This window comes from Eptesicus fuscus, chromosome 2 (genome assembly GCF_027574615.1).
Source record: "Eptesicus fuscus isolate TK198812 chromosome 2, DD_ASM_mEF_20220401, whole genome shotgun sequence".
NCBI classification, from domain to species: domain Eukaryota; kingdom Metazoa; phylum Chordata; class Mammalia; order Chiroptera; family Vespertilionidae; genus Eptesicus; species Eptesicus fuscus.
Window position 1 is genome coordinate 67,583,840 of NC_072474.1, and position 15,051 is coordinate 67,598,890.

General features: G+C 45.5%; 1 protein-coding gene across 1 annotated transcript in view; it reads right to left on the reverse strand.

The window, feature by feature from the left end:
* FRAS1 (Fraser extracellular matrix complex subunit 1) overlaps positions 1–15,051 on the reverse strand; it is a 440,116-nt gene that overhangs the window by 59,591 nt on the left and 365,474 nt on the right. The window contains exons 48-51 of the mRNA XM_008143649.3: positions 7,010–7,134; positions 6,613–6,753; positions 4,188–4,415; positions 2,112–2,225 (exon numbers count right to left, since the gene is read on the reverse strand). Coding sequence (XP_008141871.2) covers positions 2,112–2,225; positions 4,188–4,415; positions 6,613–6,753; positions 7,010–7,134 — 608 coding nt within the window. The remainder of the gene's footprint in view (positions 1–2,111; positions 2,226–4,187; positions 4,416–6,612; positions 6,754–7,009; positions 7,135–15,051) is intronic.

Here is a 15,051-nt window from a genome sequence, read left to right on the forward strand (position 1 = left end):
TTTAACTCCTGTTGTGGGAATAAAGTAAGAACAAGACCCAGTGACTCAGATTTAATTCAGCTCAACAATGATTGACTGAGTGCATTTACTGCACAGAAAACTCTGTCAGTATTGAAGAGGCTTTAAGGATAGAAGCCAGCCGGCCTCTGCCCTCGATGTATTCACACTTTAATGGGAAAGAAAGGCTGATAAGCAATGTAGCTGTGGCAAGAGCTATATCGGGAAATTAAAAAAAAAAAAAAAGAGTGCTATGCACTTTTTTGGGAGTGGGAGAGATAATTCCATATGAACTGGGGCAGAAGAGATTTGAGATGGTAAAATTTGAGCTTGGCCTTTAAAGAAGGTTGGGACTTTGAAAGAATGATACAGCACAGGAAAGATGGCCACTCCTGAAAATCAGAAGTCAAATGCAATGCTTGCAAGTGAGTAAGATACATATGATACCCCAATTTTGCCCAAATATACTGCCTATATTTTAACTCACTCAAAAAATATTTAATGAGAGCAAAGGTTTGAGAGAAGAAAGGAGTGGTCAATAGTATTAAATGTTATTAACTCTAGGAAAGTAAGGATATGTAAGACCTTTGGACTTGACAAAATAGAGGTAATTGGTGACTCTGACAGGAGTCCCTGCAGCAGGGTAGGGGTGGGAAGTAGAATATTGGAGGGTTTAGAAGAGAGTGAGATGGTTCTGAATATGGAAAAAAGTAAATAAAATAGGGCAAAAGAATTGATACTAATTTTGTTTGACACATTTTAAAAATTCTGATAAAGTTGGTAGAAAGCTATAGCATAACACCTACATATAAAAGCATACCTTGTTTTATTGTGCTTCACAGATGCTGTGTGTTTCAGAAATTGAAGGCAAGTCCTTCCACCAACAAAAAAGGTTGATTCTGTTTACTGAGATACTCACTTTATTGCAATGGTCTGGAATTGAACCCACAATATCTCTGAGGTATGCCTATACAACCAACTAATCAGCTCCATAGAGACGAGAAAATCTACGTCTTAGAGGGAAAACTACACACAAAAGAAAGAAACCAGTTCTCTAACTGAACTCAAGAACTGTGTGTGTTTGGGTGGCTAACTGAAGAGATTAGAGTAACTCCAGTCAACAGGAATTTAATGCTAGACATGGTTATGGCATATCTTAAAATGACCAAATTGGGCTTTAGGAGAAGGAGAATGAAATTTCTAAATTATTCCTCTAAGGACATTCACCTACAAAAATACTTCTTTCCCATTAGTGGCATATTCCAGATATCTATCTTTCCCTTCTTCTAGTTAACAAACTTTTAGCTGGACACTCTATTTCCCAGCCTCCCATGCAATAGATGGGCCTATATGAACCATTTCTTGCCAAAATAATATGAGTGCAAGAGATGTACCACTTGCTTAAAATATATCCCTTGCCCTTGCCATGGCTAGAGTTATTAAGTGGTTAGAGCATCAGCCTGCACACTGAACAGTATTCGGTTCGATTCCTGCTCAAGGGCACATACCTGAGTTTCTGGTTCACTCCCCACCCATTGGGGCACATGCAGGAGGCAACCAGTCAATGTGTTTCTCTCACATCGATGTTATCCTCTCTCTCTCTCCCCCTCCCCGTCTCCCTTCCCCCCTCCTTCCCTCCCTCCCACTCTCTCTGAAAAATAATGGGAAAAATATCTTCAGATGAGGATTAAAATATCTATATATTCCTTGTTCTCTACTTTTCTATTTTCCTCTTCCCATGAACTAAAATACTGATGACTAACTGAAGAGATTGGGGTAACTCCAGTCGACGCCTACAGGCCAGTGATGGCAGAACGGCAAGAGAGAAGGAACCTGCACCTCTGAATCGTCATGCAGAGCCCTAGCCTTCCACCCTAAATGTGAGGGGGGAAATAACTGCTATTTGGTTTGAGCTACTATATTTTGGGAGTCATTGTATAAGAACTATATACAATCCGAATCAAACCCATGAGGCTTTCCAATCTCAGGAATATCAGCTCACTTAGGGGGGAATAAACATGACTTGAGCCAGACTTCTAGTCATAAGCTATCATCATATTCAAGGCTACTGCCCAAGCTGGTTAGTGTGGAATTGGCCAATGGAGGGGCCTTACCTTGCCATCCACATGCTCCAACCACTGGAGCCCCAGGTTGGTGACAATTCTTGGGGTGCTATCATCCACTGGGAGGATGTCTACTCGGAACTGCTGAGGTGCTGCTGTCATAATCTGGGAGGGGTGGGTAGGGGGAGAGAGACAAAAAAACTCATCGTTCACAGACATCTGAACTGTCAGGTCTGGAACCCTGAAATCAGTTGACAATTCAGAGTGGGCGCACTTAGCACCCCTGGCCTGAGGCTCAGGGAGAATACTGTCTGCTGAAGGGCCCTATGAGAAGGAGAGTGAGAAACCAGGGGCACCGGGCTGGGACTTCACCTGCTGTGGAAGCTGACGTTTACACACCTCTGCATGTAGTGAGTTCAATGTTACCCTGAGGTGAAACAATAAACAAAACATTTTCCTTTCAATTACTCCTGTTAAATTTTTCCTGAGAGGCAGAAGAAAACCGTCATTAAAATGTTAATGTCAACGTCTCCAGGTGGAACTCTGCCAAATGTAGAAAGAGGTTTCCTGGAAAGAGATTTTCTTTCCCCCTTTTTTGTTCCTTTTTTTTTTTTTTTTTTTGAGAGAACTATTCATATGGGGAAAAAGGGGAGAAGAAATTAAAAATAAAATATTTGTGTCAATGGGGGAAAAAGGAGACTTATGTAATACTTGAAACAATAAAGGATTTAAATTAAAAAAGAATAAAATATTTGTGGAGATAATGAAAAGAAACTTTGGTTTATAATTTCAATCTCACTCAGACGGATCCACATACACACACACAACACACACGCGGCACCTCCCTGTGGGAGGGGAAAAGGCGGCTGCCACGCAGGGCAGCAGATGCTGGCTTTTTCAACCTCCTACCACCTTCCTAGTAAGCAATTTCCATTCGTAAAATAACAGGGTCCCTCTGGAGACCTGCAGTGACCTTTTATGTTTATCAGAGAGGTAGCTGATTTATCCTGAAATCTTTTTTCTCTTCTGAAGGTCACGCTAACTGGGAGCAGCTGCAGTGCAGGAGGGAGAATAAAAGCGATGGGCTCCCCGGGGGTGATGCCTCGCAGACCCCGAGGGGCAGGGGAATCCTGACTCTTCGACCCACTGAGAACGACCTTCTCACAGGCTGTCGGTCTCTAAAGGGTGCAGGAAGACCTTTCTTCCACAAAGGAGCCATCCCCATTCACCACCAAAGTCTGAAAGGGACTGCAGGACGGAGCTGACCTGAGTTCATGCCTACCTTTTACCTGGGTTGCAGTTATTCCCAGCAGAGGGTGTGGGACTGCAGGACACCTGGCTAAGGAATGAAGGAGTGAGTAAAAATAGCAGGGAAGGTAGTGCAGGGGACAATTCTCTTAAAGAAATAAAGCTGAATGGCTGCATGACTTTAAGACCAAAGTCTTTACTTGTTTCACTTGCTGATTCTAAAATGATGACACAGATGATGATGACAGCCACAGTTGATTGGATGTTCCTGTGTACGGCACTGGGCTAAGTGCTTTACATACCTCACAAAGGTGGTATCATCCCCATTTTATAGACAGGGAAGCTGAGGCTTAGAAAGGTTAAATGACTTGCAAAGTCACTCAGCCAGTCGGTGACAGAGCTAGAATTTAAATCAGTGTCTTTTGGATGCAGAAACTGTACTCTTAGCCATTGTTACTCTTCATGAGACTAAGAAACTTCAGCTGACTAAGGGGACATATAAGAGAGAAAGACAATCTAGAACCATATGAAATTAGTAAAAAACAGATGAAAGAAAAATGAAAGGAAAGGAGAAATAATAACAGAATAATAACAATAACTACCAACTTCTATTGAAAGTGCTCATAATTTGCTATTGTGTGAAGTACTTACTATGGATTATCTCTTTGAACCCTCATCTAATTGAAGCTGGTGATTATTATTGTATCCATTTTGCAGATGACACGAGGAGGTTTAGAGGAGCTAAGTGATTTGCTGAAGGCCAATTGATAAGTGACAGAACAAGAACTAAAACAAGGCTGTCCTTGGCCTTGAAATGCCATGTTCTCGACAACCTCTGGCATGCTCTGCTATGCCTCCCCCTCCGTTGTTTCCACTCACCTCTTTCCCTCCTTCCTCAACAATAAAGAAGGGGTTTTTCCCATCAGCAACCGTGAAGGTGAACCAGTCTTTGAGGGAGTTGCTGCCATCGTGGCTGTAGCTGACTCGGTTCTGGTAGACGTCCTCCATGGTGAAGGCGGAGATGAACTGGAAATGCTGCCCATTGGTGGTTCGCTCGATGCTGCCATGCCGTGGGGGCTGCACAATGGTGAACGTGACAGAGTCGGCCTGTGGAGGAGGCAAAAAGCAAGAGGAGAAGGGACTTCTTAAGAGAAACCAGATGTGTCCGTGATGGCCAACAGGTGGTCAAGTGTAGTCAAACCTAAAGACATTTATAAAATAAGAACTGCATTTTTTATGGCTATCAAAAATAAAACTAAGGAGATAAAATGTAATTGAATTTATATTCTGGTGCCTTCAGTTGTAAGACTATGACATTTACATTTGTCCTTTGCGGGGGGGAGGGGTCAGAGGGGACAGCCTGCATCTTTAACCTCTCCCAGGATGAGAGGAACTAGACCTTTAAAAATTATTCATTTACTTTCCATCCATTTCCCCCCACTTCCCAAAACTCTTATTTCCAGAATCCCATATGCATCAGAACAGAAGTTTATTTCCCATTTCTAGTCACTGCTTCTAGGGCGACACATAGAAGCAAAAATAGAGGTAGAAAACCCTGCTCAAGACTTTCCAATGATTTCCCACCAACTGAGAATAAAATGAAAAGGCCTTCCTGGGCCAACCAGGCCCGTGGTGACCTGGCCCCAGGACTCCTCTCTGAGCCCGCTCTTCCCCTCTCCTGCTTGTTCACTGGGTTCCCACCTCTTGGCCTCTTGCTGTAACTCAAAAGTCCCAAGCACACTTGACCCCAGGGCCTTTGCACTTCTGGTTCTTCTGCCCAGGGAATGAGGCTCCCAGATGACCGCATAGTTTGCTCTTCTGCTTCATATCTCTGCTCCTCAGAGAAGCCTTCCCTGCCTACTCTGTCTAGTATAGCACAATCTCTACCTTCTTTAGCTTGCTTTAGTTTTATTCATAGCACTTACATATCTGACATGGTATTATATGTTCTTTCTTTACTGTCTGTCTTCCTCAACAAAGGTTGAAAACTCCCTAAGGCTGGAACTTTATGTGCTTTGTTCACGGCTCTGTCCTTCACATCTAGAGCAGAGCCGGCACGGGTAGGTAATGAGTATTTGCTGAAAGAGTGAACAGATGAATGAAAGAGCGCTGGCAGAGGGTAGAGTGCACATAGAACTAATTAATAATTGCTGTGGTGCTCTTATGGGAGCTAAATTGTGCCAGAGGTTACACGCTTTTATGTGAAAGCATCATGAGAGTGAGAGTTCTGTCTCTACAGGCTCTGTTTTACTATATAAAGCCTAGTTCTCTGAGGATGCCTAAATTGTAATAATGAGTTGTCATCCAGAGAAGTCTGAGTGAAGAAAACTTAAAAAAAGGAAAGATCTATTTTGCCAGTTTCTTTAGTTCATTAGATTCTACGTATGAGTGAGATCAACAGGCATGATTCTCAGAGGGAAGGGGGGGATGAGAGGAGGGGTAGGAAGAGATTAACCAAAGAATTTATATGCATACTAGAGGCCTGGTGCACAAAATTTGTGCACTTGGGGGGTTCCTTCAGTGCCGGGACCCCTCGGGGGATGTCCGACTGGAGTGGGTCTAAGCTGTCAGTCAGACATCCTTAGCACTGCTGCGGAGGCGGGAGTGGCTCCTGCCACCACTATTGCGCTCACCAGCTGTGAGCTCGGGTCGGGGCTTCTGGCTGAGCGGCGCTCCCCCTGTGGGAGCACACTGACCACAAGGGGGCAGCTCTTGCATTGAGTGTCTGGCCCCTGGTGGTCAGTGTGCATCATAGCGACTAGTCGTTCAGTCGATTTGCATATTAGCCTTTTATTATATAAGATATGCATAACCCATGGACATAGACAATATAATATGCACAACGTAATAGTGCAGTGAGGCCTGGGAGGGGGTAGGAGCAGGGTGGAGGGGACCAATGGGGGAAAAATGGGACATCTATAATACTTTCACCAATAAATATAAAATTAAAAAGAAAAAAGGGAAAGATATATAGGTGCCATAAATCCTTGTTCATGCTAATAAGGAATAATTTTCTATAAATCATGATAAAAATTCAGCATGTTAAAAAGATTGTTACATATAATCAGGGGAGAGGGAGAGCATACTTAGGATTCCAGAAAGGGTTTAAAAGCTATTTGATGCAAATGTATTCACTTCCTCTTTTTCAGAGGGCTGTGGTCTCTTCAGGTTTCCAGTCCTTCAAGGATACTTGTACTAACCTCACCCCCCTGCCCTCCCCTCGGGATGCTCAGTCACAAAGCAGCCACTGGACTCACCAGATCAGCTTCTCATTCAGCCAGAGAACCCAGGGGCACGTTCTTACCTCTGTATCCGCATCCACGGCCTTGAGCTCAAATTCCGTGATGGTCTTCCTCACTCCCTCCTGCACCCGCATCCCCATGTTCTGTACAACGGGCAGCGAGTCATCCACAGGGCGAATGGTGATGTGAAACGTCTGGGTCACCTAGAATGGCAGCCACATACAGGCTACAGAGACACAGGCCCCCAGCCCCACCCAATAGAAGGTAGGTGGCCTCTACTTTCCCCTTCACACCATTCCTCACATGATGGACTGAGCAGGAACCCAAAAATGAATTCTCTTGGACAAGACCCCAGCGGCTGTCAGAAGCCGCCTGACCTTGGCTGAGAGCAGAGGGAAGTGAAGCTCAGACAGCATCAGCCGCCCTGCAGATGCGAAGGGAATCCAGCTCCTCACCTACCTCATGGACTCCATCTGAGAGCGTGAAGCTGAAGGCGTCTGAATGGTTCTCGGACTCACTGGAGTGGACATACTGAATGTTTCGCGAAGCCAGGTCAGCCTGAGTAAAAGAAGTGATCAGGATACCTGGCAAAAGGGAAGAAGAGAAACAGAGAAAGGATGTGAAAATGCTCGCCATACTTCTGAGGCTGGGGAAACATCATATGCTCACTAGATAGAGTCCTTGGTATTTGTTTCCTAGCATTTATGCGCTTCTCCCTGAGACCTGGTGTTAGAGTTGTTTGCCTACTTTTTTTTTTTTTTCTACAACAGCATATGTTCTGTGGGAGCACATGTTAACGTAATTATCCAGGCTTTACTATGTGCCAAGCCAACAGCAGGTGCTCAATAAATGTTACTCTCCTTTCTCTTGGGGCTTATGTATGCAGGTCAAATCTGTGAAAGGTAGAGACATTGCCTTATTCTCCAAACTCCTCTCTCTTAAGTTTTATATTCCCCCATAGCCTCATAGCCCTTTCTGAAAACCTATCCCAATTTTTAATATTGTGCAATGGGAACCCTGGACTAATAGGACTTGGCTAAACCACAGCCTTGTTTCTGTGATTGGTGGGGCTTCCTCAGCCTCCACAGTTTCCACTGGAAATTCTTCAAGGTCCCTTTCCAGGTCTGTGAGTCTAGCTTCTCATATACCATGTCGGCCGGGCTGACAGTAGACTTACTGCATGGCTCTGGGCTTTGGGCGATCATTCTATATCAACTCTAAAACGACCCAGAAAACCACTACCTTTTAACAACATGATAGAAAACATATTCATTTTTTTAAAGTCACTTTGAAAGTACAAAAAATCTAAAGTGATTTTGAATAATTAATGCTAAAGTATCCCACAAGTGAATAATATCTCTATGTTTTTAAATGTCAAACAACAATTAGTGTAGAATTCTTGCTTCCATCTTAGGGCCCTGGGACTTACTCCCCAGTCCCAGCCAAGACTGAAACAAAATCACATCTTTTAGACCCTCAGCACCAATTCCCTCTGCCTAATGTGAGTGTTGGGGTATTAATCCATTTGATCTAATCCTTCTGTTTGGTCCTGCAATTCATTTGCTGATGCCTAGGATTTATTATTTGTCATTGTAAATCCTGGCAAAACCAGTGTAGCTTTCCTATAAAAAAAACACTCACACACAAACCCAGAAATTGTACTTTGACTGTGACACCAGTATCACTGCCATCCTAAAAAATTAATAAGCCTGCATGGTTTACATCTGCATCTTTCTTTATCATCTAAAATTTGTCGCCCAGATACAACAGCCTCCTGATACTGGGGCATTAATTTTTTGATGAGGCATTTTATATTTCTGTGCTTGCTACATGAGTTCTTGACAGGCAAAAAAATGTAGCCCCCTGTCTTATAGCTTTGTCTTGTAGTCTGGACAGAAATCCATACCATTCTTTAAAAATTTAATAACTACAGACTGGCTGCGCTGAGAAATTTAAATCTCTTCCCCTGCGGTGACTCCCTCCTCATAGCTCATGGGGAAATGCTTGTCTGGATTCTCACAATCCACTGGTCACTTAATTCACTCTTCTCTTTATGAGAACCTAGGCCCGACTGAGGAAGGTGATAGGGTTTTCCTTCCTCTTGGGAAGGAAGCACTGGGATTAATTTTTAAAACATTTTTGAGAGGAAATGGACATATAATAAATAGCACACATTTAAAATGTATAATTTCATAAGCTTTGGCATATCCATAAAACCACCACCTCAATCAAAATAGTGAACATATCCATCACCTCCAAAGTTTCCAGCTGACACTGGATAATTCTTCCATTCTTCCCATCCCCTACCCTATCCCAAAGCAATCAATAAATTGCTTCCTGTCACTCTAGATTAGTTGCCATTTTTTCTGATTTTTTTAAATAAATAGATTCATACAGTATGTACTATTTTATGCATAGTCTCTTTCACTTGGTATAATCATTTTTCAATTTATCCATATTGTACCACGTGTTAACAGTTCATCCTTTTTATGACCAGGTAGTATTCTATTATGTGGATATGCCATCGTTTGTTTATGCATTCATGTGTTGATGAACATTTAGGTTAGTTCCAGTTTGTGGCTATTATAGATAAAGCTGCTACGGTCATTTGTGTACAAGTCTTTGTACTGACCTAAGTTTTCATGGTTTCTGGGCAAATCTCTAAGAGTGAAATGGCTGGAATACATCTTGGGTGCATGCTTAACTTTTTAGGGAACTGAGAAACTGTTTTCCAAAGAAGGCAGTACCACTTTCCATTCCCACAGCAGTGCATGAGAGCACTGGGCTTCATTGCGCCTTTCCCACTTTTATCTAGAAGACGCTGAACACCTACTGTGCAGAATACTATTACAGGCGTGCTTATATATTTTAGGTTTCATCTTTTAACAACTCTGGGAGGTCAAGGTTGGCATGTTACCTCATTTTGATAGATTAGGACAGTGGTCGGCAAACTGCGGCTCACGAGCCACATGCGGCTCGTAAGCCACGGTTTGCGGCTCGCAAGCCACGGTTTGCTGCTCTGTTGATGAATGCGTTTGTTGACCACTGTCATATACTACCCTTTACTTCTTTGCACACAATATGCCACAATTGCCTAATCCTCACAGCTTCCTACTACACGGTAACATTTAGTCTACCAGTGGTCAGCAAACTCATTAGTCAACAGAGCGGCAAACCGCGGCTTGCGAGCCGCATGTGGCTCATGAGCCGCAGTTTGCCGACCACTGGATTAGGAGACTGCGATGCAATTAGAGTAGCAATATGACCTATCCCAGGTCATACATCTAATAGGGGGACAGAGCTGGAACTGGAGATCAGGGTTGTCTAACTCCAAAGTTTATGCCTGCTAGGAGTACGCTTTTATAAAACTCATCTAGACTTTTCAGACTAGATAAGGAGCCTCTTGGGTATCACCCTTATCCTTTAATTGTTTTCAATATAAAAGTAATACATGGCTATTAAAGAAAATGTAAAAAAACACAGAAAAGTAGTAAAGAATCACAAAAAGCACTCATAGTATGGAATCACAAGAATCACTCATATATTTACCACTAAATATCACCATTGTAATATTTCTGAATTGAACTGTCTCTTATACTTGATTGGCCATAACCTTTTTTTTATCTGAAATATTGGTTTTGATGGGGTACTTACTATTATTATTTAAATGATATTAATGATTAAGTGCCAGAGAGTAATAAGCTGCACCTAGAATGCAAGTTTCAAGGGGACAAGCATTTTGGTGGTTTCCTCACCAACGTGCACCTAGAAGAGTGCCTCACACGCAGTAGGTACTCAAAACTTTTTGGTAATTGATTTTAGCTCACCCACTATAATCAATATCTGAGGCCCTACCCATTGAGCACAGAATTTTCAATCTCTATGTACCACCTCCCCCCCCCCCCCACCCCGCCTTTGCTAATTGGGCATTGGGAAACTTCAGCTACTTGCTCACCACCAAGATGGCGTTTCCAATAACATGTTCTCCCTGTTGGCTGTCACAGCAGGTAGTTACTGTTTGAAAGGTTGCAGGCTTTTAATCCCATGGAAGGCATTTGCAGTCACCAACCTACTGGCTACACTACGTCTCTGGCAGTATTACAGGGACCCACATTAACCCTGTCAGCTTTTCCAATTCCCTCAGAAGGCCAGCACATTAGAGAAAATCCCGTCCAGGTCAGGAGAGTGGTGTGGGAAAAAAGCATCTCTGAAGAAACTGCCTTCCTAAGTGGAGGTCAGGCGATTGCCTCGGCCGCCTGCTTTCAGCACGGCCAGGGTGGCCCTGTGCATGGGAACAGTGCTATGTCAGAACCAGTGCCGAACCACCGCAGGCTCTTGCCATGGTAGACTCTCAGCTTTTTATCAAAGCCTCCAGTTATGGGCTAAATTGTGCTGCCTTCCCACCCCTCCCCCCGTCCCCCGCCGCCAATTCGTATGTTGAAGTCCTAACCCTTAGTGCCTCAGGTATGACATTACTTGGAAACAGGATCATTACAGAAGTAATGAGGTCACTAGGGTGGGACCTAATCCAATATGATCATTGTCCGTATAAAAGGGGAAACTTTAGATATACACATACTAGAGGCCTGGTGCCCTGGTGCATGAAATTCGTGTGCAGGTACAGTTCCTAGGCCTGGCCTGCGATCAGGGCCATCTACCCCGACTGCCTGCAGCTGGCCCCGTCCCCCCGCCACCCCACCCCGCCACCACCCACCCCCAGTGATCAGTGCCTGACAGCTGCGGGAAGGGATCGTGAGGTCGGTTGTTCCCACCCTCTTGCCGGCCCCGCCCCCCCACCGCGGGTCACCCTCTGTATGTGGGGCAACCAGCGGGGTGGGGGCCTTGGCCTGGCATCCCCTGCGTCCTCTGCCACCCACCCCCATTTCCCTGTTCACCATAAGGCGATCAGAGCCTGCTGGCTGGGGAAAGGGACCAAGAGGTAGTAAGTGTGCCTCATAGTGACTGGTCCAGTGGTCTCTCTGGTCATTCTGCTGTTAGGATCAATTTGCATATTACCCTTTCATTATATAGGATAGAGACCTGGTGCACAGTTGGGGGCCAGCTGGCCTGCCTTGATGGGGGCCCCAGATCAGGGTGGGGGGTCCCCACTAGGGGGCAGGCCAGCCTGGGCAAGGGGCCATCAGGGGTTTTTAGGCCCACCACAACCCCGATCATTCTGGTCTCTGGTCATTCTGCCATTTCAGTCACTGGGCTTTTATTATATAGGATAGAAAGAACACCATGTGAACATGAAGATGGCATCTAGAGGCCAGGGAAAGACCCTTCTCTCAGAAGGAACCAACACTACTGACACCACAATCTGGGATTTCCAGCCCCCTGATCTGTGAGACAATACATTCTGTTTAAGCTGCATAGTCTGTGGTAAGGAGTATGGCAGCCCTAGCAGACTCATACACGCTGCCCTCACAGAGAACCCAAACTAAGACAATTTTGGTTGGGGTCATAATACTGAGAAAGGCTGACATTAGGAGAAAACCAAAGTGTACCTTGGCTCAAAATCACTTCTGGGAAGTCTATCCTGACTCACCCACCCTTCTCTCAGTAGAACTGCTGTCCTTTGGCTCCTACTGTCCTCTGTCTTGTTGCTATCACAGCTGCTAACACACACCTGCACCTATTCATTTGCATGCCGACAACTTCTGAAACATAAAGGTGGGAACCAGTGCTGTGCTGGTGATTGCTGGATTCCAATACAACTCCTCCCCTATTTTAAAAATACAACTCCTGACTGCTAGGTAAGCAACTGAATCCCCAGGTAGGGTCTTCATCTCCCAGCTACCTCACAGCTGGGTGTGACTGCTCTTGCCACTTGGATGTGACTAAAACTGATGTGCTTTCTTCTAGTAATACCCTGGAAGGAGACGGAAGTGGGCTCCCTGGCCTTCCCCCCTTACTGCTGGCGTGGGGAGGACACAACTGTAGTAGTTGTTAGAGTAGAAACGGGAGCCTCATGCTGGGGACCACTGAGCCACCTGGGCCATCTGGGCCACCTGCCTCTTGATTTTTCTGAAAAGGAAAAGAAAACTTCTTGCTTCAGGCACTATATTTTGAAGTCTCTTTATTCCAGCAGCCTTGCTTCTGCCCTAATAATTTAATTCCTTTCTCTGAGTTCCCAAGAAAAAGAGACTCTTTTGTCTCCCTGATGTGAGGTTGTGGCCACCTCAACCTTGACAGAGCACTTGTGGGACTAGACTCCCAGATCCTCACAGTCTGGTGTCTGGTGTCTGTCTTCCACAGTTTGCACAGGCAGATGGCTCGTGACATCGCCTCCGGGGAAGAAAAGAGGCTCTGCACAGCTTTCCCGTCTATCTACAGAGAGCAATCGCTCACCATCGCCGGGCCACGAAAGGCGGCCTGAGAATCAGCCCACTTCACAGCGAGCCATCAGGAGGATGTCTGCAACACCAGTGGCAAGTGATCACTGCACGAAGCACGGGTCCCAAGATAGCTCAGCGCCTGAACTACAGACCCTGGCCTAGAAGATGCTCTGCTCCCCTCAGAAAGGCCAGGTCCAGCCCAACCCCCACTCCTGGCAGAGACATGCTCACCATCTGAGACAAATGGGGTGAGGTGTTGCTACTCTTTTAAAAAAAGAAATTTTAAATCCTCACCCAAGGATATGTTTACTGATTTTAGAGAAGGAGGTGTGGGGGGGTGGGGGGAGGAGAAAGGGAGAAAGATAAAGACAGAGAAACATCGCTTGGTTGCCTCCTGTACATGCCCTGACTAGGGATGGAACCCACAATCTAGGTATGTGCCTTGACTGGGAATCGAACCCACAACTTCTGGAGTATGGGGTGATGCTCCAACCAACTAAGTCACCTGGCCAGGGCAGGTGCTGCTGCTCTGTAAGCTGTAGTCAGCTGCCTTAAGAGAGGATGATAAGTCAGCAACATGGATTTCCTCTGAAGGGAGACCTTTGACATTTAGAAAGAATCAAGTGCATGAAAATATTCTCATGTAGGGGAGATAGGGAAGGAGCGGATGCTGATGAAATGGAATTTGTAATGAAGGAGGGGCAGGGAAGTCCTACCCTATTAGCAATGGTGTGAGCCCCCAAGAACAGCAGGAAGGGGACTGCATCCAGTATCTGGTTTACTTAAGAGTTACCAGAAACAGGTGAATTAAGAAAAACTGGTTGGGTCTGGAGACTACCTGGATTAGGAAATCAAACCTGGAGGAAAAGGGCAGGTGAAGGAAGAGTCCCAGGTAGAGCAAGACATCCCCCTATTTTGAGAAGGTACTTTGCCAAGAGGAGGGAGAAGTGTGTTCCCCTATGGGTCGCTCCCTGAGCCATACTGCAATGGTCTTGCAGACAGAATTCAAGCTCAGTGACAGTGATACTGTAAACACCAAAAACGCGAATGTGGAGCAGCCTCACACAGGACTCAGCAGAGCCTGGGGTCAGAGAAGAGCGAGGCTGTGATTTACCAGCCCTGGGCACTGGCAGTGTCTTGCAGGAAGCTCAGAGCCTTTCAAAGCCCTGCGCAGTGAGCGTGCAGTTGCCCAACACAACAGCCAAGAGTCTGCCCTTTCATCTTTGGAGAGAAACAATCAGCAACCTGACAGGATTCTGGCAGAAGCAATTAGCTCATGAATTAGTTATCAAACATCTCATGCAGCCAAGGTCTTAGAAGTGCTGATCTGCATACTCCCCAGGGAATTGGGCAACAAAGGGTAGGCCACCTGCTTCAATTTGCATTAGGGTTTTGACCAGTCCATCCCTCCCCATTCCCTCCCACCATACACACATGACACTCCTTCCTCTAGCATCACTGTGGACCCTGCCACATCAGCCTCTAGCTCTGGTAACTCATCTCCCACCGCCCTGGCCCTCACTCACTGCCACAGGCACACTGGTCTCCTTGCTGTGTTTGGAACCTGGTGTGCCAAGTTGATCCTGACTTTCTTTTTTTTTAATTTTTTACTTTTTTAAATTAAGGTATTATTTGTGTACATATCTTACCATTGCCCCCCCACCCTGACCCCACTCCCATACATGCCCTCACCCCCCAGAGTTTTGCGTCCATTGGTTATGCTTATATTTTATTGATTTTTTACAGAGAGGAAGGGAGAGGGATAGAGAGTTAGAAACATTGATGGGAGAGAAACATCAATTAGCTGCCTCCTGCACACCCCCCACTGGGGATGTGCCCGCAACCAAGGTACATGCCCTTGACTGGAATCAAACCTGGGACCTTTCAGTCCGCAGGCCGACGCTCTATCCACTGAGCCAAACCGGTTAGGGCTGATCCTGACTTTCTGTTCATGCTCGCTGATGCCTCTGTCTGGGATGCTCTTTCCTTATCTGCCAGCTTGCCTGGCTCCCTCACTTTCTTTGGATCTCTGTTCAAATGTCATCTTCTTATTAGAGGGCCCTCCCTCACCCCTTGCTCCCTGTGCATCCTGGTGATGTCCTTGTTTCTCCCCCAGCACGCATCACCAGTGACATATGATGTATTCTCTTGCTTGACTGCTTA